This window comes from Trichoderma asperellum, chromosome 7, assembly GCF_020647865.1.
Source record: "Trichoderma asperellum chromosome 7, complete sequence".
In the NCBI taxonomy this organism is placed as follows: domain Eukaryota; kingdom Fungi; phylum Ascomycota; class Sordariomycetes; order Hypocreales; family Hypocreaceae; genus Trichoderma; species Trichoderma asperellum.
The window spans coordinates 2,575,311-2,596,911 of NC_089421.1; the positions used below are offsets into that span (position 1 = coordinate 2,575,311).

At 48.2% G+C, this 21,601-nt stretch overlaps 8 protein-coding genes across 9 annotated transcripts; 5 read left to right on the plus strand and 3 right to left on the minus strand.

Annotated features, from left to right (window-relative positions):
- Positions 1-336: 336 nt before the first annotated feature.
- Positions 337-3,111, minus strand: TrAFT101_011559 (uncharacterized protein). The gene is made up of 3 exons (XM_024902053.2): positions 1,158-3,111; positions 839-1,079; positions 337-779 (listed from the first exon to the last, which is right to left on the minus strand). The coding sequence occupies exons 1-3, from the start codon at positions 3,018-3,020 to the stop codon at positions 622-624; spliced, it is 2,262 nt and encodes a 753-aa protein (XP_024758010.2). The 5' UTR covers positions 3,021-3,111; the 3' UTR covers positions 337-621.
- A 1,020-nt stretch (positions 3,112-4,131) lies between these two features.
- On the plus strand, positions 4,132-5,031 carry TrAFT101_011560 (uncharacterized protein). Its single transcript, XM_024908640.2, has 4 exons — positions 4,132-4,363; positions 4,433-4,490; positions 4,548-4,711; positions 4,785-5,031. Exons 1-4 carry the CDS (start codon positions 4,211-4,213, stop codon positions 4,938-4,940), a joined length of 531 nt encoding a protein of 176 aa, XP_024758009.1. The 5' UTR covers positions 4,132-4,210; the 3' UTR covers positions 4,941-5,031.
- Positions 5,032-5,780: 749 nt separating this feature from the next.
- On the plus strand, positions 5,781-8,258 carry TrAFT101_011561 (uncharacterized protein). 2 transcript variants are annotated; one of them, XM_066129301.1, is made up of 5 exons: positions 5,781-6,611; positions 6,662-6,856; positions 6,933-7,116; positions 7,197-7,639; positions 7,707-8,258. In XM_066129301.1, exons 2-5 carry the CDS (start codon positions 6,773-6,775, stop codon positions 7,905-7,907), a joined length of 912 nt encoding a protein of 303 aa, XP_065985432.1. In that variant the 5' UTR covers positions 5,781-6,611; positions 6,662-6,772; the 3' UTR covers positions 7,908-8,258. The 2 variants fall into 2 exon arrangements, with proteins under 2 accessions (XP_065985432.1, XP_065985433.1); XM_066129300.1 differs by having other exon boundaries at positions 5,925-6,611; positions 6,660-7,116.
- Positions 8,259-10,202: 1,944 nt separating this feature from the next.
- Positions 10,203-11,906, minus strand: TrAFT101_011562 (uncharacterized protein; the record flags this gene model as incomplete). Its single annotated transcript, XM_024906940.2, has 1 exon — positions 10,203-11,906. The coding sequence occupies one exon, from the start codon at positions 11,904-11,906 to the stop codon at positions 10,203-10,205; it is 1,704 nt and encodes a 567-aa protein (XP_024758007.1).
- A 5,031-nt stretch (positions 11,907-16,937) lies between these two features.
- Positions 16,938-17,432, plus strand: TrAFT101_011563 (uncharacterized protein; the record flags this gene model as incomplete). Its single annotated transcript, XM_024908638.2, has 1 exon — positions 16,938-17,432. The coding sequence occupies one exon, from the start codon at positions 16,938-16,940 to the stop codon at positions 17,430-17,432; it is 495 nt and encodes a 164-aa protein (XP_024758006.2).
- A 649-nt stretch (positions 17,433-18,081) lies between these two features.
- TrAFT101_011564 (uncharacterized protein) lies at positions 18,082-18,666 on the minus strand (the record flags this gene model as incomplete). Its single annotated transcript, XM_066129302.1, has 2 exons — positions 18,082-18,164; positions 18,222-18,666. 2 exons carry the CDS (start codon positions 18,664-18,666, stop codon positions 18,082-18,084), a joined length of 528 nt encoding a protein of 175 aa, XP_065985434.1.
- Positions 18,667-19,425: 759 nt separating this feature from the next.
- Positions 19,426-19,879, plus strand: TrAFT101_011565 (uncharacterized protein; the record flags this gene model as incomplete). The annotated part of the gene is made up of 3 exons (XM_066129303.1): positions 19,426-19,428; positions 19,494-19,537; positions 19,594-19,879. The coding sequence occupies 3 exons, from the start codon at positions 19,426-19,428 to the stop codon at positions 19,877-19,879; spliced, it is 333 nt and encodes a 110-aa protein (XP_065985435.1).
- Positions 19,880-20,301: 422 nt separating this feature from the next.
- On the plus strand, positions 20,302-21,353 carry TrAFT101_011566 (uncharacterized protein). Its single transcript, XM_024908637.2, has one exon. The coding sequence runs from the start codon at positions 20,676-20,678 to the stop codon at positions 21,183-21,185; it is 510 nt and encodes a 169-aa protein (XP_024758004.2). The 5' UTR covers positions 20,302-20,675; the 3' UTR covers positions 21,186-21,353.
- The last annotated feature ends 248 nt before the right edge of the window (positions 21,354-21,601 follow it).

Consider the following 21,601-nt stretch of genomic DNA (forward strand, 5'->3'; position numbering starts at 1 on the left):
TTTTTTGTGTTAGTGTTATTTCATGATATCTATCTAGTGGTTGTACAGTAGCTGTTGAAATAGGGATCGTTGGCTGTGCCGAAGCCCAAATTAGGCCAAGTTGGCTTTTATTCCTATGACCCTTCTGAGATACTACTCTAGATATTCCTTCGTATGATTGTGATATGGGATGGGATGTTAATTTTGGTGGTTTATCGATGCTGTAGAAATTACAACTCAAACTGAATTGGTGATGTGCAACACGCAGAGGCACTTGGTGTGAATTGTCTATGGTGAACCTTCGTGATGGTTCTTATGTCTATAGATCACACCCGGTTCTACCATTTACATTTGTCCAAGTGCCATTTATAGCTACCCTAGGCAATAGTATTTAGCAATTTCTCGACATCTGATTCACAAGAAAACGATCGTCTGATTTTACTACATGAAGCTCATAGTATCACAGCATATAAGAGGTCTTGTGTCCTGACTGCTCGTCATGGTAGTTGACGCAACTTATTAAAAGCTACGTTACCGAATCGCAGAAAGATGTAAGCAAATGTGTATTTTCTTTACTCTGTCTCGTTCTCTCCAATCAGCCAATGCAAACATCCTAAAGTGAATCCTCGGCGCGAAAGACTTTTATCGTCTCCTACCAGTTCTGGATCTTATTGGGGAGGTAGAATTCGGCGATGTTTCTCCATTCGTTGCCACGCCATTCGTTTTTGCGCCCTTGTTTCCGCCGAGTTTTGCGGGAGGAGAGCCAGCTGTATCATTCTTGGCATCACCATTAATCCCTGCTAATAGTGTCTCACTTAGTTTTTTTCCTTCTCTCATTTCTTTTGATTGAAATGCTTACCCAAGATTTGATATCCGGAAAATCTCTTGCACGTCCGAGCGCCCTCTTCGAGAAGCTTGATCTTGGCTTGAAGGTTCTTTCGTGCTGTGCGAATGGCTTCCTTCTCGCCGACGATGGCCGCCATATCGTCCTCGTCCATCTGTGCGACGACTAGGGGGCTGAGAATGTTGCGGATCTGGCTGATCAGTCCTGTTTCAATCACCTGGATGGACACCTCGTCGATGAACCGCTTGAACGCTATCTGTTGGATGAGAAAAAAGGTTAGTCTGGCCTTGAGAGATTGCTGCAACTGGATTGGATGTTATTGCTATAGACTCACCTCGTAATAGGCGTTGGCGCTGTCGAGTGCTTCAAAGGCGCTCCAGCGATCCAAGTCTGGCTCGAGACGTTGCACCAATTCCCGCTTCAAGCCCACAAAATTCACATAGACTGACATGTGGTGTGAGGTGCTGTCAAGATTGGCATTCTGAAAGTACTTGTGCAGAATCTCGTCGAGTTGTGGCGAGTGTCGATCGAGGCGGATTTTCTGAAGAGCTTCGGCGAAGTCGGAATTGTAAGTCACTGGATGGTCGTTCTCATATGGATGCAGCAATGCTGCAGTCTGCTCCTGGAGATCGGCCAGTATAGAATCAAGCTTGGGGTTTATTACCGTCTCCATGATGGCCGTCACAGTTGTGGGATCGGAAATATGAACAATCAGCTCGGTTAGAAAGACTTTTGTTTTTTCCCAGACTTTTTGAACATGGCGCTGGACGATTGACTTCCATGGTGCTGACTGCTCCCGGAAGAGATCCGTAACAATTGCTGGGCTGAAAGAATTGGGCAGCTCTCGGCCACGTCTGTAAGACATCATGTCGACAACTTTATTCACAAAATCATCTCTGGTCATCTCAATGGGCTCCCCAGGCACCTGCTTCTCCTTTGGAGAGTTGGTGATCTTGTAGTATTGGCCATCTTTTGCCATTGTGTCTGCAAAATCCCGACTGAGATTTTGAATAACTGCACGAATGCGTCTGCGGTAAGCTGATCCCTCTTTATCGTCGCTGAAGAAGGGATCTGTGTAGGTGCCATCCAAGGCGGCTTGCATTAGAGACTGGAAAGACTGGCTGATCCGGATCAGGTATATGCGTTGTTCTTGTGGACTTATACGGGGCTGGCCAAACTTTTCAAGCTGCGCCTTGCAGTCATTAATTTCGCAAGAAATTTCATCCACCAAGCTTGGCAGCTCAGAAGCAATTTGATGCAGCAGGAGTTTGCTCAGACGGCTTCTAAGAGAAGCAATGCCCAAGTTTGACGAAGGCAAAGACGACCAAGCGCCCTTTGAGAAAAATACCTTTTCATTCGCATCACGCTGAGCTTGAGTCCAGGTATCTGCATCGGTGTCTCTATTTCTCAAGACATGCCATCCCAAACGAAACTCGACGTCCATATTTTGCGCCAGAGAGATGTAGGTCTTTTCGCTGCTGGAACCATACACAAGAGTGTCTGGCTTTGTGATGACGCCGAGCGTACGCATCCCTTCAGGATCCGTATCGCGAGCAAGCTTCAAGACAATCTGGTTGGCGTAGTCGTTCTTGGCCGATATGACTGCCAAGATGATGCTTCGCTGCTTTGCCATGTAGCTCTTGACAATGCTAGTGATGAGAGCAACATCCGAGGCAGACTGGTTCTTTGTCTCAGAATGGATCAGCCCCGGCAGATCAACAATGGTAAGGTGAGGGCGATCCGGTCCACTGATCTCGATGCGTAGAAGATCATTGGAGAATGCCTTGCCCAGAGTCTTGATACCCATGAAGGCCTTGGCATTTTCGATGAGTTCTGGAAGCGCCTGAAGCGAGTCCAGCTGCTCGTGGAAATCAGACAAAGCATCCCTCTCGACTTTGCCTAACGGCTGGTGCGGGATGATGGAAACCTTGACAGACGTGTTTGCTGCTGTTCTAAGGATGAGCTCTGTTGGAAAGCGAGTACAGAGGCCGCTTTTGACGGGAAACGAGACGCCAGATATGGCCTCGAGTACAGAGCTTTTGCCAGATGACTGGTCGCCGCAGACGATGATCTGTGGCAGTGATATGTAGTGGCTGATTCCCTGGGAGCGCAGTGAGTCAACCGTATTGAGGAGCTCAAGCTGCTCTTTGGAGCAGAGGCCCTCGAGGGTTTTGGCGCTTAGCTGAGTCAAAACCATGGCGAGATGCTGGCGATCAAAAGGGATATGAATTGCGATGATGGTTCCAAGATCGTATTGATGAGATAACTGGAAACTACATGTTTTTTATATCCAAGCATTATGGCATTTCTATTGGAGTTCATTCTAGTGAATTATTGTTGATATGTTATTATGGTAGGCCTCCCACATGCAGGCTTCCACCTTATTCCCGACCATTTCTGCCTCGTCACTGGTTGTTGGTTGTTGGTTGTACGGCTTGGCCTGCCTCGCTTGCCAAAGTCCTGCAAGGCTTAATCGGCTGCATGCGTCTCGTAACTTCAGTGTTGTGGCATTATTCACATTAAAGACAGTTAAATTAAATGTCTGACGTGGGTGCTTTTATGCACCTCTTGGTGAGACAAGGGCGCCTGGTTGAGATAACAGCCCGACGTTGCATTAGGCTGCAAACGAGAGCCAACGCGCATTTACGTCAGCTTGGGCTCAAGATTCATTGCACCGCTCAATGTTGAATCGAAATGCTGGTGATTTATCATTAAATTGTAAGGCCTGTTCAAGAAGAAGTCTCCAACACAGCGCCAGCTTGCTTCAGCAGTATCATGAAACTCTCCCTACTCTGTGTATACTTATCATGCCAAATCGCTGTTTGCATTCCTAATTTTATACTTGATGTTAGTTGACAAACACTCACGATTATGATGCTTTTGAGACGAACATGAGACAGGAGTGGCCTGTTGACTTATTTTCAAGACAAAAACTCCGAGAGTCTCCCAAAAAGTGTTTAGCATCCCATGGATTAAATAATACAGTCCCACAGGTGTAGAAATGTACGAAAATCACCGATAGAGACATAGCATCGTGATATATACCTAGTACCTGGACGGGGTTCGTTCTGATCTACATAGTATGTGCATAGTGAGTATTAGGTGAAGAAACCTACAAATATGAAATGAATGTAACTACTCAAGAATAAATAATCTGGCAAATTGCGCACTTGCTGCCGTGAACAAGACAATCGCCTTTTACATGTAGACTGTCAACGAATGAGCGCTGGATTGTAAAGCCGAAACCCCTCATTCTCCAATCTTGCCACTGAACTTATTAATCGGGGTTTATGACACCAACACGGTTTCTGCTTACACTTTGAACAAGGAAAATAGATCTAGATCATTCATCTCAGCTTCTTATACTGGTAAAATAAATTCATTAAAATGCCCCCGTCTGTTGAATGCTATCTCCTGGCTCCGACAAATGACGTACCGAACAGCCAGCTGCCGGTGATCCTCTATCGAGATGTTCTGCCCGAGCCTCGAAATGAAGAGACGACGACAAAGTTTTTAACAGCTTATGGCTGGGAAAAGAGAGTATAGGATATCTATCTCTGTGGAATTGTTCTGTCCTGCGCAGGGGCTAATAGAGAGCCGCGATGCTAGGGAACCTGGGGGCATATCTCAATGCGGCACTTCCACCCAAATACGCATGAATGCTACGGTGGGTGCACATATTATTAGTAATGCATAATATTACAAGCTGACTTTATTTGAAAAGGCATCTTCCAAGGCAATTCGACGCTGCTCTTGGGAAAGATTGAGGATGGAGACGGCGTTCAAGTCGATGTGCACACTGGCGACGTAATTGTCCTTCCAGCCGGAACAGCTCATTCTTCTCTAGAGAGCTATGATGACTATCGTTATATTGGCGTCTATCCGAAAGTAAGCAGACAACATCTGTTTCATCAAATTTCTTCCTCTTTTCAATGTGTATAAACTGACGTTTATCACATAGGAGTGTCCCAAATGGATAACTGAGAAAGGCAAGCAGCCTGCGGCTTCTTTCGCCTCGATGATCCGAGCGGTTCCCACGCCGCAGGCTGATCCAGCGTACGGAAAGCAAGGGCCGCTAGTGGCGTTGTGGAACACAAAGCTGGAAGCAAAGTTGTAGCTGTGAGTATGAGTATGTAAAAAGAGTGTTTCCTATTAATAGATTGCTGTGGGTGATTCAGCAGTCGTCAAGTTGCAAATTCACACCTGGGTTAATACAAATTGTCTCCGTTTTGGTGAAATTCACAATCGCATACTCTATGAACAACTTCCTCAGTTGAATGTTACATCGTACCACGCCGAGTCTTGGATGAATGACCTGCTTATATGAGCCACTAGCTTTATAAGCTTAACTATTAGCTCCTTGAGCGTGGTACTCTATCCCAGTTACTGTATTGGTCGTGCATGTTGTTGTGCTTCTAAAAGGGAGCATTTTTCTCTGATTGGGATTTGACATGGTCCTTGATCCTACTCTTTCCTGATGTCGCTCTACCTTTTTGTAAGTGCTAGAGTAGGGAGCAGCTTAGCGATCTTGGCATGCACACCGTAAGTTGAACAGCGATCCTCGGCTCGGCATTGCTTTGGCTTTATACTTCTCTATAACATGCCAAAGATCCATGGTATGAAAGATAAATGAGGTCAGATGCCCAGGCGGACTTCTTGAAGGATTGATAGAGAACGACATGGGAATTCCAACCGCATGCGAGATAAGCCGGCATAGGAATAGCTTGCGGACGCTTGCAGGCGAAGGGATTCTGCGTGAGTAAGCCACACACCGTTGGATACTGCTTGTAGAAGAATGACGACGAGTGCACGTCACCTACACAGACTAAGTGAATGACAGACTGATACCATCGATCACTGACAAAGTGTGCTCCTATTCTGGCTATTATATGTATTCAATCCTCCTTCTTCTGCGTATGTTGTCTCAGCGGCCCAAGATACCAGGAATAGCAACAACTGAAGTCAGCAGGATTCCATCTCTGCCTAGGTAGTACCCAGTTCTCTCTTCTCTCGTACCGGTACTTGTTGGCGACATGCCATGATGTCCATCTGCAAAGTAGCATCTGCTTCCTTCGGCCCCCCTAATCGGCTAGTAAAATAACGTCGAGGTAAAGGAGACGCCGAACGAAGCCGGAACGCTCTTCTCTTAGCGCGAATTTCCATTTGCGGTGTACGCATCATGCCGTAGCGAATACCTGTCCGTCGCTGGTTCCCGCTGTGCCGCTGTGGAGTACTCGGTACGCGGCGCTAAGGTACCCCGTACCGGAGCTCCAATCAGCTGACTGCAGCTCCCAGATCTTGAAATTACCAGGGCTCAAATGCCAGTCGCAACATTCACAGCCGACTCTGATTGTCTCTGCCGCCTCTGAGTTTTCTTTTTTTGCAGTTCAAACCGTCGGATTGGCCGGCTTTCAGCACGCAGCAACTGAAGGAGGGATCGTCACCGCCGAGGACTCAGTTGCGCAGCGCCGAGACTGGCAGGCGGAAGAGGCGAAAAATTCTGGCATCAGATAATCGCAGATTCCCTTACACGATCCTGATTATTCCCTGTCGAGTTGGCGCGAATCCCCAAAACTTCGACCGTTTTCGGCGCGACGAGAAAGAATCACCATTCTGTTGCCATCAGCCGCTGCTTGTTCGGCTTCGTTGGCATTGCGCCGGTGAAAATATACATCAGTTGCCATCTACAATCATCGGCGCTGGCTGGCGCGTATATATACACACACACGTACAACATACACTATGGGAGATCCCGCGAGGGACAGGGACCACGATCGGCCGAGTGCTGGTAAGGCGCCAGCAGCAGACTCAGAGCCTGTAGAAGCTAAGGTTGCAGAGCCTCGGAAAGTAGTCGCAGGAGATCCTCCTAATATCGAGGAACAGGACCCTCCGCTTGAAGCTACCGACAGCGAAGATGTCGACGGCGACGACGACGACGACGACGACGATATGGATGGCACAGACGAGTACTCTGCAGCGTCAGTTACCGTGAGGAGCAGCATATGGGAGCACGAGTTTGAAGGCGGGCGAAGGGTGCGTACGGCGCTTTTGCTCTCTGGAGCTTTGGAACTGCAACATGTCGCTGATTCTTCTTCTTTTCTTCTGCCAGTATCACCACTATCGACACGGCCGGTACCCTTTGCCAAACGACGACGAGGAGCAAGAACGAGAGTATATGAAGCATGTGCTACACCTGGAGCAGACTGGCGGCAGGTTATTTAATGCGCCCATTGCGCCGAATCCACAGAAAATACTAGACCTCTGTACGGGTACAGGGCTATGGCCAGTGGCAGGTATAATTCCGATTCGATTCTGACCGTGATTCCTGCACCTAGATTTGTCGAAGCAGTGCTAACGGACATGCGCGCACCAGTCGCCAAAACGTTTCCCAGCGCAGAAATCGTCGGTCTCGATCTCAGCCCTATCCAGCCATTCATGGTCCCGCCCAATGTGCGGTTCTTAGTCGATGATGTTGAAGACGAGTGGATGGATCGCGGGGGCTACGACTTTATCCACTTGCGCCATTCCTGCATGTACCTGAAAGACATGGACAAGCTGATCAACAACTGCTATTCACATCTAAAAGAAGGCGGATGGCTAGAGATTACAGACTATTGCACCTTTATCAGATGTGACGACGACACAATGCCTCCAGGCCACCCGCCGGCGCAAGTCGCCCGTTTGATGCATCAGTGTCTGTTAAATTACGGCATGAACGGATACACCATCAACGAGCTTGAGCAAAAGTATAAGAATGCCGGGTTCAAAAACATCCAATGCCGTGTCATAAAGACGCCAATCGGTTCTTGGCCCAAGGTGCTTCTACGCCGTCTTGCTAGAAAATAGAAATACTATGCTACGGTAGACTAACATGACTCTGTAGGATCCCAAGCAGCGGGAAATTGGAACTCTCTTCCGCGACATCATCAACGAGCTCATCCGTGCTCTGGCTGCGAAGCCTCTGAAAACCCTGGATTGGAGCGAAGCTGAGATGGAGGTGTATCTCGCCGAAGCACGAAGGGCCCTTTGGGACAAAAAGGTGCATTGTTATACAAACTTTATATCCTGGTGGGCTCAGAAGTGATTCTTCTTGAAGAATTCTCTCCTTTACCTCCTTTGTTTCCTTTTTTTTTTTAGTCATTTTTCATTGCAGCATTTTGGGTAAGCGATGTGTTGGATTATTTACCATGGGCTAACTTTGGACATTTTTACAAACACGCATGTGTGTGTGTATGTGCGTACAAATAAGGGATACTGGGACTACATACAACTGGGCGTATGGTTGGCTTTTTTTTTTTTTCCTTTTATATATACAGGGAGAAGAATAGGATCTCTTCCTCGCTCAAACGTGTTTTTTTTTTCTTTGGAGAGTGTAGAATAGATTATTTTTCTGCTAGCAGGTCAATGACCTAGAAAGCCCAAATATACCCCAAGTATGCTTTTCTTCTTCTTCTTCTTCTACTAGTTGGACAACATACATTTATTCAGCATTTTACTTGTTTTAGATACGCAATGAAATTCTCTTACTTGTACGAGCGGCACTTCCTAATATTCATATACTGCCAGTACTTTTGAACATTGCAATGACATTGACGCTCCACTCCAAGATCTCGATCAGATGAATACTACCCACCACCAGGTTTTGCATACGAAATTTGCCACTGGCACATCACCATGATGAATCGATTGGTTCACAGGCAATTAGAGTTGAAATAAAGTTAAATTGCTCATCAGTTTGGCAAGGTCTTCTATATAAACATGAGCACGTGAAATACCAAGAAACTAAACGAATATCCAAGTCATAAAAAAGCGATATCCAAAAAAGGAGAAATGATAAAACCGCTATGCTCGCCTTGCGACGATGTCTCCCAACTCTTTATCCCTTTTGTCCCTCATACTTGTCTTCTCCATAAAATATTCCTCATCCAGTCCTCTCTCCTACCTCCCCAAAAAGTATCTTCACATCATTCAATGATAAAGACTGTTTCAGTGGCGGAGTATCTCTCAGCCAAACACACTCATGTCCCGGGAAGTGAATCCCACCTCTCAATCTAATAGGGATAAATCATACAGGGAGAGAAGAAAAAGATGTAGGAAAAAAGCCCTGTACACCAGACAAAGGGTATCCCAATTCATGCGCCATCATTCCGCAATGCTAAAATACTCCCAAAAATTTGTTGTAGCCTGACTCCACTAATCGCGATGTGCTAAGATTTGATAAGAAAAACATGGCCGGACAAGGATCAAAGAAACTAGTCCAAGAATAGAACGCATAAAATGCCCCCAAAATGAAACGAATGGAGCGAAAAAAAATCGCGAGAGAAAATAGCGCAAAAAGCCCAAGGCTTTTCGTGAGAGCCCAACTCCGAAGGTGATAATGCTGGTCTGAATAGCTCCGAATACCGCCGAGCTGTTAGGGAAGTCGACTGTCTCAACAAAGGACTATCATTGAGACCCTAATCAATTAACGATCCAGGGTCTGAAAGGCAGAAAAAAGCAGGTCGTGGACCAATCCGCCTGGCTGCCGTTTCGGAAATTCGCGTCCGATGAACTCATCTCACTGCCTTCCCGATTGGGTAATGGCCTCTGTTGTCAAAAGCCGATCTTTTGTCTCGCCCAAAAGTTCGCGACACTGCAGGCACTATTGTGCAATAGAAGCGCGCGTAAAGATATCCAAAAGGTCCTGCGAGAAAGTGGTCCCTCTCTAGGTCCATCTGCCAAGGAGAGAATTTTTTTTTTTTCATGCATTGCTTTGGGCCGTGTCGCAAGTGCTGTAAAAAATTTTCTGACGCTGTTACATCCAGTCAAAGCATGCCAGCTGTTCTCCCAATAGGTTGGGACCCTGTCGGTCAAGCCCACAATGTGGTATGGCTCAATAATGCCCATCGACGCTTGTCCTCGGTATGGTTCGTGACATGTTGCCCCTGTGGATGCTCCCGACTCGTGGTGCGTGGCTTCCAGGGCTCGGAGGCTTCCAAAGCCCTTCTAGTAGGTGGGGCCATGGCGTGTGGGCTCGTGTTCCATTCCCTAAGCTCCATCACAGTACTGAATCTGCCATGTGTCACTGGGGCCCAATCGCCACTTCAGCAAAAAAACAAATGGCAAGCCATTGGTAAGAGAAATCGTGTTGTTCCCAGGTGATTTGACACAGTCCCACCGCGAATGTGTGCGGTGGATCGATCGTCGGCTTCGGCAAAGAGAGAAAATAGAAGAGCGAAAAGTAAGGGTCTTTGCTCAGACCCTTAGTGTTCGCCGACTTCTTAGTGCTGGCCGAAAGCCAATAGAAATCCGATAAAACGCGTCTGTGTCTCATGAGTTGTCTCACCGTGCACGGAGGAAAGGACTATGCCGACAGTCCAGACCGACGAGGTGAGCCCAGCTAACCAGCTATTGGCAGAGGAATCCATCGCTCTGGAACACCATCGGCTCCAATCTCATAGGGTTTAGCCGATGTTTTCCTGGGTGGTAGTGCCCATCGAGCACGGCCAGGCTTGTTGTTGTCCAGCTTGCCTCGTCGGCGCATGATCATTTCCATGACGGCAATTCGAATAAAATCGGGGTTTTCTCGCATCTCTCGCTGCCGTACAGCCGGAAGAGGTGGTGTTGTCACGTCTCGAGTCGAGTCTGAAGGGGCCTCGTTTACGGGAGGCGACGGAGAAAGCGGTGAGATAGATGGGTACGATTTGCGTGCCGCCGCAGCGTCTGTGGGTCGGGACCGCTGAATCTTGTAGGTTTGCATTTGGATAGATGCGACGAAAGTGCCTGGCTGCTGTAGAGGTCGAGACTGTGACTCGAGCGACAGCCTTGTGGTAGGATTCAGATAACGACGTAGCTCAGCTGATGGGATTTCCTCCGTAACGGGTGGTCGGCGCTCATCGGCATATGGCACTTCGGGGTCCATGGTGAGGATGGATCGCGTAATGAGATCATCTGGAGGGATGGACGGAAAGTTGATGCTTGAAAACGACTTTGCTGCAGATCGCAGCGCACGTAGTGATGCCGTAAGATTAGACTTGAAGACAGCCCTGAGGGGCTTGAAAGGTATAAACGCTTGAGAAGTTGATTGGTCGGCATCTGAGCTCTTGAGGCTCAGCGAGTCCTCCAAGTCATCCTCATCCTGCGGCGGCTTTGGCGAGAGCGGATGCTCATCGATGGTGTTAGGAGGAGAGCGGATGGGCCCGAGCGACTTACGCATCGGGCTGGCCTTTCTCCGATGCAAGGGTTGAGGACTCAAGCTTCGAGGGGATTCGATAGACGAGATCACGTCGGTGCCATAAGAGTCTCCCAAAGACGGCATTGAATCGATGGAAAGTGTTCTGGCCATTGAGACACTGCCGCAGTCACTGCCCAGGAATTCTTCGTCCAAGCTGTCGGGGGGCGACATCAATACATCCATAGGACTGCCACGACTCAACGACCAGCTAATCTCCTTCTCCGAAAGTTGGCGCTCATTGTCAATGATGGCATCGACGGTTAACAGTCTGTCCGCCCCTAGGAGTTTCCGTTGCGTCCGTCGGGGTCGTGGTATGTCAGTGACGGCCAGCAGAGCAGCCACTGATGGGGAGAGAGACTCTGGCGAGCGAACATGATTCGGAACCTTGCGACGGGGGGCGTTTTGTCGTCTCACAGGGCGAGCGGCGTCGAAATGTTTGTTGCGGCCGTTGGCCTTGGGGATTTGGACAGGACTGGTTGGAGTTGCCGGCCTGATGATCAGACTCAACTCATCCGAGACGGTAGACACAGCCGGAGAGACGTGTTTCCCCATGTCTGCATCGACTTCGGATGGAGAAGGCGTCTCAGATCGGATGGGCGTGACGGTGACTGTGATTGCGGATGATCTCTTGTTGCTCTGTGCATGCTTTGGGTTACTCGCGTGTGGTGGAATGTTGGCGACGGCTGGATTGGCAGATTCAGATGCGACGATGTGTGTTTCTATTTCGACTACGGCTAGCTTTGAGGGGAGAGATGGCTTCGATGCTGACGAGCGGATGGGATTATGAGAGGCTGCAGAGACGATGGTGGGAGGGAAGAGAGCAGGAGTTGGAGACTGTGGGAGCCTCGGACGAGAAGTGTATAGCATCATGGCCTAGTTCCAGGTGGACAGGGATCGAGACAGCACGACACAGTGGAGACATGCCAGTGCTGGCAGCGGTGTTGGGGTGGGCCTCAGGGGACCGACAGCGCTGTGCCGCCCCAAGCAGGCGAGGCCTTCTGGAATACGGGAGCCTTTGGCGCGTGTACCCCGTACTCGGCGCTGCGTACAGCGAGGTGGCTGGATCGGTGGCGCGTGTACTTGGCGACGAAGCTTGTGCGATAAGGACGGCCGGTGCCCACAGGGATACTTGCTGCTGGGAACGCAGTACTCCGCAGTACTAAGGCAGACGATTCCGCGGCGGTATCGAAACCCAGGCGGTCGACGAAAAAAAAATTTGGCCCAAAGGGGAAGGGCCAGGAAAGGCGACTGGCCAATGAGAGGCGTGCGATTAGGGCTAACGGCTGGGGCGGAGCTTGGGGAGCGTCCCAACTGTCAGGCGCAACTGCGATTGGCGCCGCTGGCGGCCAATGGTGCCTTGCAGTGTAATCAGTACACGTCAGGTGCGTGTCAGATAGCAGCGGGCAGCGGTAGCCTCGACTTGTATCGGCAGCGTCCGCTCGAGAGCACAGTGTTTGCCGCGGTGGCACCTACTCAGCCAAAGTGAAGCAAAGTTACGGAAACGCCGGTCAGGTGCGATTGAATAGCTGACTCGTCCCTATCGGCGACGTATCATTCGCTGATCTGCCGACGACACGAGACAGAGCGTGGAAAGAAGGACGCAGGAGAGGCAGGATTGTTGTCAGATAACAAGACGTCGGGGCAACACGGATGACCAAAAGTTAAAACGAAAACGGCCGAGCCCTTTGTCTCTCTCTCTGTCTCTTCTGTCGAGATAGCACGGACTTCAGCCGGCCTAATCTCTGCGTCGATAAAAAAAGATGGGGTACGGGGTAATGACGATGCGAGTCGAGACGGCGTGCTTCGATCAGCCGGGACCGTCTGCGCCTATGGCCAAAACCAGCTTGGCGGCACACACAAGTCCAAGCGATGTGCGTCAGAGGGGATTGGCGACGGGCAAGTGATGCGTCCGAGGATGGTGAGAAAACAGGCTGGAGCTGAGGGACGCAGGAGGAGAGATCGAGATCAAGCAACAGGAGCGAGAAGGGGAAAAGAAGATGATCGGCTTCCTTTGTACGTTTGCGAGAATCGCATGCACGACCTGCGAGCGGGGGCCCAGCACAAAGTCAAAGATTAAAGCCGCGATTTGAGGCATCAACACGTATCTAGTGGCCGCATCTCTCAACAAAGTTCCTTGGACCCCCATTCCCGATGTTCCTGCTGCCGCCAATCCTGGCCACGACGTGGTACCCGGCCCCATCTGGACGCTTGAGGCATGTACGAAGCTCAAGTACGAGCAGTCGAATACAGTGCCTAGTGCTAGTATGTGCATGCTGGCTCTGGGATGGCTGGATGGGCACAAACGGGATTGCCCAGCGCAGCTATTGGCAGTGCTAGCACCACCACGCCTCTGTTTTGGCTGCCATGGCATGTCTCTTGTCGGGCAGCTATAAGCCGCAGTCGGGATTTGCAGGGCGTCTTGTCGGCCAGCAAACGGGGGCCGTGAGGATGGTGGTCAAATCAGATGCCAGTTATGTCTATTATCCTTCATTATCATATGACAATTTCTGCGGCGCCATACAGTTGTTGGCTGGCTGACCACAGATGGCTTGCGTTGGATTAGATGGCCAGGATGCAAGCATTTGCCTTGTACCACGCTCTCGGACACGTCGGCGTCTTAATCCCGTTGGCAGTATTAGTTGTATTAACAAGCAGGCTGCAGGGAAAAATGTCCAAGAGTAAGCAAGCATTCTCTGAACCTTTGTCTTCCTCCGAGATACAGTGGTAGTATCACATTCTAATCCTTGCAAATTGATAGCTACACATCTCGCTGCCTATCTCGTACTCCGAGCTCTGCTCTGCTCTGGCTCTGGTTCTGGCTTTGACTCATCCTTCGCCATTCAAGTCCCCAAAGACTGCAATGTGACAGATACCCAGCACCAATGGCCCATTGACAGGCACTTTGCCGTGCATCATCGCGATTGCAGGCAGCCAAAGGAACAGCTGTACCACCCCAGGCATGCCTTCGAATCCACAACCGAGCAGCCAGGCAGACCACCCGCGATGCCCAATAATAGCCAGACACACCCACAGTCAGAGGGTCAGCCAGCGGCACACGTGCAAGCGCTCGTGCAAGTGCGCGTGCTCAGCCATGGCTTGCTCTGCTGGCTGATTGTCTCAAGCGCAGTTTTCTAGTGGGGGCCCTTCTTTTCTTTCCCTGCATCGACATGGCGGGCCACTCAGGCGCAAGACCAGGTCTGGACGTCCATGCGTTGCGCAGCATCCGCAGCGGCATCACACCCTCTTTATCGGGAAGATGAGAGGGGAGCAGAAAAGATTTTCATTCTTCGCCCAGAAGCTCACAAAGTTGCGCGCACAGCATCGCCCGACGACCCCTAGGCTACACCCGTATCTGTGAAACCCTAATACAGACGGCAAAGCATATTATCATCCGTTTATTGAGCAACAGTCTGTGTCCTGTGGCGTGTTACTCCGTCCTAACGCGGGTACCTCGCTCTTGTCTCACCTTCTCAAGCCGTCTTATCAGCGGCATCCTATTCGCCGGGATTCGCTTTAGCTTTGCGACTGCGATTATGCGGTCGCCGTCATACCCTATCCATCACCCCCACCAACGTTGCCTGCTCTGAACGTTCACGATAAACTGGATGCAGGTTGGTCTGGGCTGCGAAGCTCATGGATGGTACGTACCATAGAATGCGGGGTGCTGCTTAAAGTCTCCATCCATGCTCCGCTTCGCCCACACTCTAGGCCAATGTTGCCAGGGGTTCTTTTTGCATCACAACTTTGTAGTGTCAAATGTGTGCTGTGTTTACATGTACATACATGGCTGGCGCTGAGATTCTGCTATAGGCCGATCCCTTTATCTATCTTGTGATTAACAGACCATCTCCAGGTGTATAGTTTTATTTATAATGGCGAATTTGCCCTCACTTGGCGCTTCACACCCATCCACGTGTTTCTTCGTACACCAGTTTGCAGCGAAAGTCATCTTATACCCCTCATCAATATATCACATATATCACTACTCAGCCAGACTCTTTAGCCTGCAATTCATTTAATATGACTCCATAAAAGATTATTAACCCTCATTTCTCATATCATACAAATGCCTACTCTATACCCACCGGCTTAACTATCTCCCCGTCGCAGACAACAGTGAAGCTCAATGTGGTACCTTGATAAAACGGCACATTAGCCGCCCTTGGGCTCTCATCATTATATAACAATATCTGTCGTTCGCAGTTACGACCCGGTATATTCATATATAACGGTAACACTAGACAATATTCCTGATAATTCATGAAAATAATGCAATACCAAGGAAGGCAGAGAATAATATGCGCAGATAGCCAGTCACGGATGCTTAAAATCCGCTCTACTTGTATCCCAAATTAGATACAATAGGGAACTAGTAGAGTAGTGTTGCATGCTGGCCGACAGAAAATATGACTGGCAAAGTCGATCCATCAAAGGTTGGGCCTTGATTGTAACTTCGCGCCCATTACAAGTTCAAAAGTAGAGCGCGTATATACTATGCTACTTACCAAAACCTTTGGTCGTGGCCTTTGAGAGTGAACGAGATGTAATTGTGAGGTTCAATTGAACATGCAAATGCAATCCATAAGAACAAGCGTGTACAGCTTCATTAGAGCCATATTTTCCCGGGATGTGTAAATATGCAGATGCAAGTGAAGCTTCTCTCCCTAATTGTGCAACAGAGACTAAGGGATGCGAAGAGAACAAAATTCTATATGTTTAAAGAGATGTAGTAGGGGAAAGGGTAGCAATTAGTAGTAGCTCAATATTTAGTATACTGTTACGCCACGGTCACTGGCTGGATTGTTCCTAGAGTATTGAGAATAACAAAGTAAGTGCTCGGCACTGCTTCTAAAGAGATAAGATTGATCACTACATCTTTGTATAAGAAGCGACAATGATGTTTACCATACATCCATTCATTTTTCCAACATAACTAGGTAGTGAGCATTCGACGGGCTCACGAGTCTCCGCAGTGCACAGACTCGTAAGATCACAAGCATTCGCTAGATATTGCCCTCATAATCAGAAATTCCTGCCACTGTCATAATACCCAGACTTTCTATCCAGTTTCTTTCATTTTAATCCTGTAATTTACATATAATTACACAGGTAGTATCACGTTTCCGGGATCACGTGGTGCATGACCCCGCTGAGAATATCTCATATATATAGACATTCAGCCTCAAAAGCCTTTACTAACATACTCTCTGCAGCAATAGGCATTTATAATCTAATTTTCAACTAGACTTATATAAATTTATTATAAATTTCATCATGCTATAGCATATTCGACTTCTCAGTGTTTATATGGACAGAACCTGTATTATAACTACACGCCAGCAGCTCATATCATGGCCTCTGTAAAAAAGCCTTCTCAGCGCGAAGACTTCGAGATAGTCATAATCTGTGGATTATCACTCGAGTTCAATGCCGTTTCCCTTCTATTCGATGAATTCTGGGACGAAGACGGTGATCATTACGGAAGGTCCTCCGGGGATGTCAACCACTACACAACGGGCCGCATTGGTAGGTACAGTATTGTTTTGACGCTCCTCGCGCATATGGGCAAAACGCATGCAGCAAGCGCCGCCGCCTGCATTAGTTCGAGCTATGGCGGTATACGGCCGGCCTTGCTTGTTGGTATCTGTGGCGGAGTCCCCCATGCAGCAAGTGGTGAGGATGATGAGATCTTGCTAGGCGATGTTATCATTAGCAAGACTGTGGTACAGTATGACTTTGGCAGGTTGAATCCTCATAAATTTATACGCATGAATACTTTTGAAGACAATCTTGGCAGACCAAACAAGGATATTCGCAATTTGTTAGTCACATTCGAGACTGACATTGGTTTGGAACGACTTCAACGAAGGACTGCGTACTTCCTCAAGCAACTCCAGGCCAATGCTGCTGGAAGAAAACGTCAAGGCAGATATAGCTACCTTGGGACGGCAGAGGACAAGCTTTTCAAGCCAGCATATCGCCATAAGCACCATATGCCATGTGCGTGTATTTGTCGTGATTGCAATAGCATATTTGATCCTCTGTGACGAGGCTGTGGATTCATCCTGTAAAGATCTTGGATGCGACAACATTTACCTCGAGCCTAGAAGAAGACAGCTCGAAGAGAAACGGCAGTTGGAACAAGAGAAGAGCGACAAGGCTCAGGAGCCCACCGTTCATGTCGGGTCTATTGCGTCAGGCGATATGGTGATGAAGAGTGCAGAAGACCGGGACAGGATTGCAAGGAGAGAAGGGGTTATTGCGTTTGAGATGGAAGGGGCTGTGTGTGGGAAGAGCTGCCTTGTATCGTTATCAAAGGGGTATGTGATTATGCCGACTGTCATAACAACAACAGGTGGCAGAACTTTGCAGCTGCAACAGCCGCAGCCGCATTGAAGGCTATTTTGGAACGTTACATTCAGACAGATAGAATCCACAAAATAGTTATGGACCCATCGGAGAGAGAGTTGATCATTCAAGGTGCTTCGAGATATAGTTCTGAGGTGAGAGGAGAGGACGTCAGGCAGGGTAATGAGCTTCAAGTTTCATCATCTCAATCATCCCGGAATTATACACAAGAAGGATCATATTTTGGAGGGATTATTCGGGCAGCTGGGTCTGTGGTTCAAGGGAACAAATTTAGCATATAAGAGATGTTGATTACCTGTGTTGTAGAGGATAGTCTAGTTTTGATAGCTGCAATTGTAACTAATATGAACATTGTGGTAAAAACTATCCCACCATTGAGTGATTATAGGTATGTAATTTTAAGGCGTTCTAATGTCACATTTAATTAGCCGGTTGATTAGTGAACAACAAAAAGGGTGAAATGAGTATGTTGTCATGGTAATTATTCTTGGGTGGCCAATCTTCCGTGGGGACGTTTGGCCTATTAGTAGCTGTATACGTCTAATTGTATGTAAATGCTTTACAATAGCTAATCAACTGAAGATGGGTACTTCAAGACTCGCTCCTTTCCACATGCATGCAATCTTCCTTAATCGGCCTTTATTGCCTGCTCGTCATACATGTCGTGCCTATTAGCTTAGCTGGCTGGGGTGTACACTTGTATCTCCACATTTGCATTCCCACAAAATATAAGGTTAAATGGTTGTTGGTTTCTTGAATCTACTTTTATTTTAGCTAGCTGTTCTAATGCGATGCATGCAGGTATATGTAACTTACCGGCGAGATCGTCGCCCTGCCTGACATGCCCGCTCGATGTAGTAATCGAACCACTGTAGGTGCCCCCTGACTGCGTCACCCCAGAGGACATTGTTGTACCAATAATCGCTCCTTGGCCACTAGAACGCTCTGTCATCTCTTTCAGCTGCATCTCGAGATCGGCGATTTTCTGGTTCTTGCATTCCAGATCGGCAGTGTACTTTGCTTGTACTTCTGCGCAACGCTTTTGGCACTCATCATAAGCCACCTTTAGCTTATAAAACTTCTTGTACGCTTTTTTCGGCTTATTATTGACCAGAAGCTGGAAATACTCGTACGTGAATTCAGCTGCGTTGATGAGAACACAATCCTCCCCGTTCTGATTGGGAATAAAGGAGTATCGAGAAGGTAAGGGGGTGTGCCCAGAATCGCTACCAAGCTTTAGATATTTTTTCAAATGTGGCATAATGGCAAAACAAGTGCATTTTTTAGTGAGCCGGGGTCCTTGAGACGTACAGGGAAATCTCTTCAGGTTAAGGGATAGTGAACAACAGGAGAAAGGGGGAAACGGCCATAACACTTATATGATGGCATGCTACACAGCCCCAGTCCTCTCAGGCAAACCTCCACCACTGAGTGATTTGTGTATTCGGCAAGAAAAAAAGCCAAGCCCAAGGTTTGGGTTTAGTGTTCTTTGCGTGTGGCGCGCGTTGATTCCGGTTGGCTATGAGCCGTGTGCGTGCCCAAGTCCTATCTGCTCCGGGGGCTGTGACAAGAAAAAGAAACGTGCATAGTGACAACCGGGACGCAGGAGTGCATGATGCAAAACTCACCGCAAGTAAAAAGCGGGGCTAGAAATGATAAAATCATCAGAATAGGCCTCCTATTCATCTTGTTTCCTAAATTTCGTTTGAGTAGGTGTGCTATTGATTGGCAGAGGGCATTATATATAGAGCTATATAGAGTGGCAATCTCCATTTGTATGTGGATACATGCAGCCCTAGTGCTCTGCATGTTCTCGGTAGTTTCAGCGGTGGACAAAGCTCTGGTCGGAGCTATAAATCTTTATAATACCCTGGCCTGAGCACCAGGTAGGAACGTTATGTTTCTGAACAACACATTATTGATGTATGCCCTGCATATGCGCACATTTATTGTTCAAGCACAGAACAAATATCTATTATTTATCGACCTGTGAGAAATATAAAAGCACCAGTATAAAGCCATGGTATGTATATCGCTCTCTTGGGTTATTGTTTTTGATTATATCGGTGAACGTCTAACATAACCAAGCTCGGAAATCCGATGGATAGTCTTAGCCGGCAGTTGGTTGATGGGTAAGTACAAGCCCTATCAATCATCCTTCTGTTGCCATGCTAATTAGTCGTTGCAGGGCTGTGGTCATTAGCCGAAGGGCAAATCGTCAAACCCGCACCTCATGTCCGGGTTACAAGATTGTGCAACGCGGTTCCAAATTTAACAGTAAAATTAATCTTGGGGAAGGCTCTTCGCTAGACCAGGGCAATAAAATTCACGTCAGCCCATCCAAAGGCATCAGGCAGGAGGGATCGCAATTTGGGGGCGATATCCAGGGGGATAAATCAGTGAAAGTAAGCCAGGGGAACGAGATAAACGGACAGAAAGCTGAAGCTGGCGAGAATAACAGCGCTGAAAGTTGATTTCAAGCTCTTCAACTGGGAACTAGCCCAGATGCTTTCAATCCTTACAAGTTGGCGCGTTGAGCATGGCTGCACACGGTCCGTCTCATACTAAATCGCATTCTTATGGGAACACTATGAAAGAACGATAATGTATCAACATAAGTGAGGTATTTATGCTTGTACCGGCAGCACTGTATATAGATTTCATAGTGTGTTGAGTGAAAATTATGATGTGCTTCTCCTTCGTTTCCGTTGCGGCGTATCAACAGTCTTTCACTTATACCTGGTCAGATCAGTCCCCACTCCACTGCCTAATACATGCACTGTATTCTCTTATGGCTGGCTACACGTAGCCTGGTCACTCCACCTGTCCGCCGGCAGCGAATCTGCGGATCTCGCCTTGCATCTCCGTCACGTTAGCACACAAAAGCGCTGCGACATCTCTAGTGAGCCGTTGCGCGAGCGCCCAGCGACGACCAGGTAATTCACAAGGCATTTTGCCGTTTAGTTGTCGGGGTCGCACGGCTACGCGCTGGAGGTGAGGAGAAAAAGCCCTGCTATCCGCCTAGAAGCCGCTTCATATTAGAGCATCAGGCAGCGGGGGGCTGTGCTTGCGAGCCCTCGTTGATGGCGAGGCTTGAAAAGCTGTTCACCGCGCGCTCCATCATTGGTCGCTTCCACCAAACGGCCTCACCTTAAGCTTGAGCACCTGCAGAGGCCTCAAGACGGAAAAGACATATAATCGCTTGCCGCATTCGACTCATGGAAGCTGCAGAAAGCTGTCTAGACGGAAAAGCCACCCCACCAGTCCATCATGGAACCTCCACGCCTTCTACCAGAGCGATGTGTCATCATATCTGCGTTTGTTGCCAGCGGGAAAACGTGGCTCACGACAAATTCAAAAAATCTCGGCCTATCCGGGTTTAATGTATTGGATCTGGATTCGTCGGTGATCCCCAAAGAGAACGGGCAGCGCGCAAGCAACTTCAAGGAGCTGTACATGGCAAAAGTGAGGGAATCAATAGCGCCAAACACAATCGTCTTGATATCGACGCATGAGGAAATACGGTCGGCTCTGGTTGAAGAGGGTCTTAACTACGCTCTGGTTTACCCGGTTCGCGATCTAAAGGGGGAATGGATAAGGCGCTTGCGGTCTAGAAAGTCTCCCGAGGGCCTGATCGACATTGTTCATAAGGACTGGTCAAGCATGCTAGATGAATGCGAGAACCAGGGCGGCTGCTCACATTATGCTCTGGAAAAGGGACTATATTTATCGGACATGATTGGGAATATTATGGAAGGGATGCTTCCAGGGACCTGTTAAAAGACGGAAAATGACTGCTTCACGGCATACATCACGACGTCATGCATGAATGATTAAATTTTATGGTCACAAGTTCATATACATAATGTTACAATAGAAGCATTTGACACGAATTGTATCACCTCCCCTAGCATTCATTAGATGATTGCCTACGTTTTTATTTTCGACGACGATTCTGAGAGATATAGTTCATCTCCAACATCTAGTTCTCAGATGCATTAGTATAATCATCGCTGAAAACTTCAAATAGCCCTAGTCTTCAGTACCTACAAATCGCCGTGACATAAATGAGAATATGAAATGCTGTTACCGTCATGAAAAATTAACTGTGCACGGGAATCCGTCAATGCTCAACAGTCGCGAGAGGAGTCGCCATGCCATCGCCCGCGTCTTGCAGAAGGACTTGGGATATATCA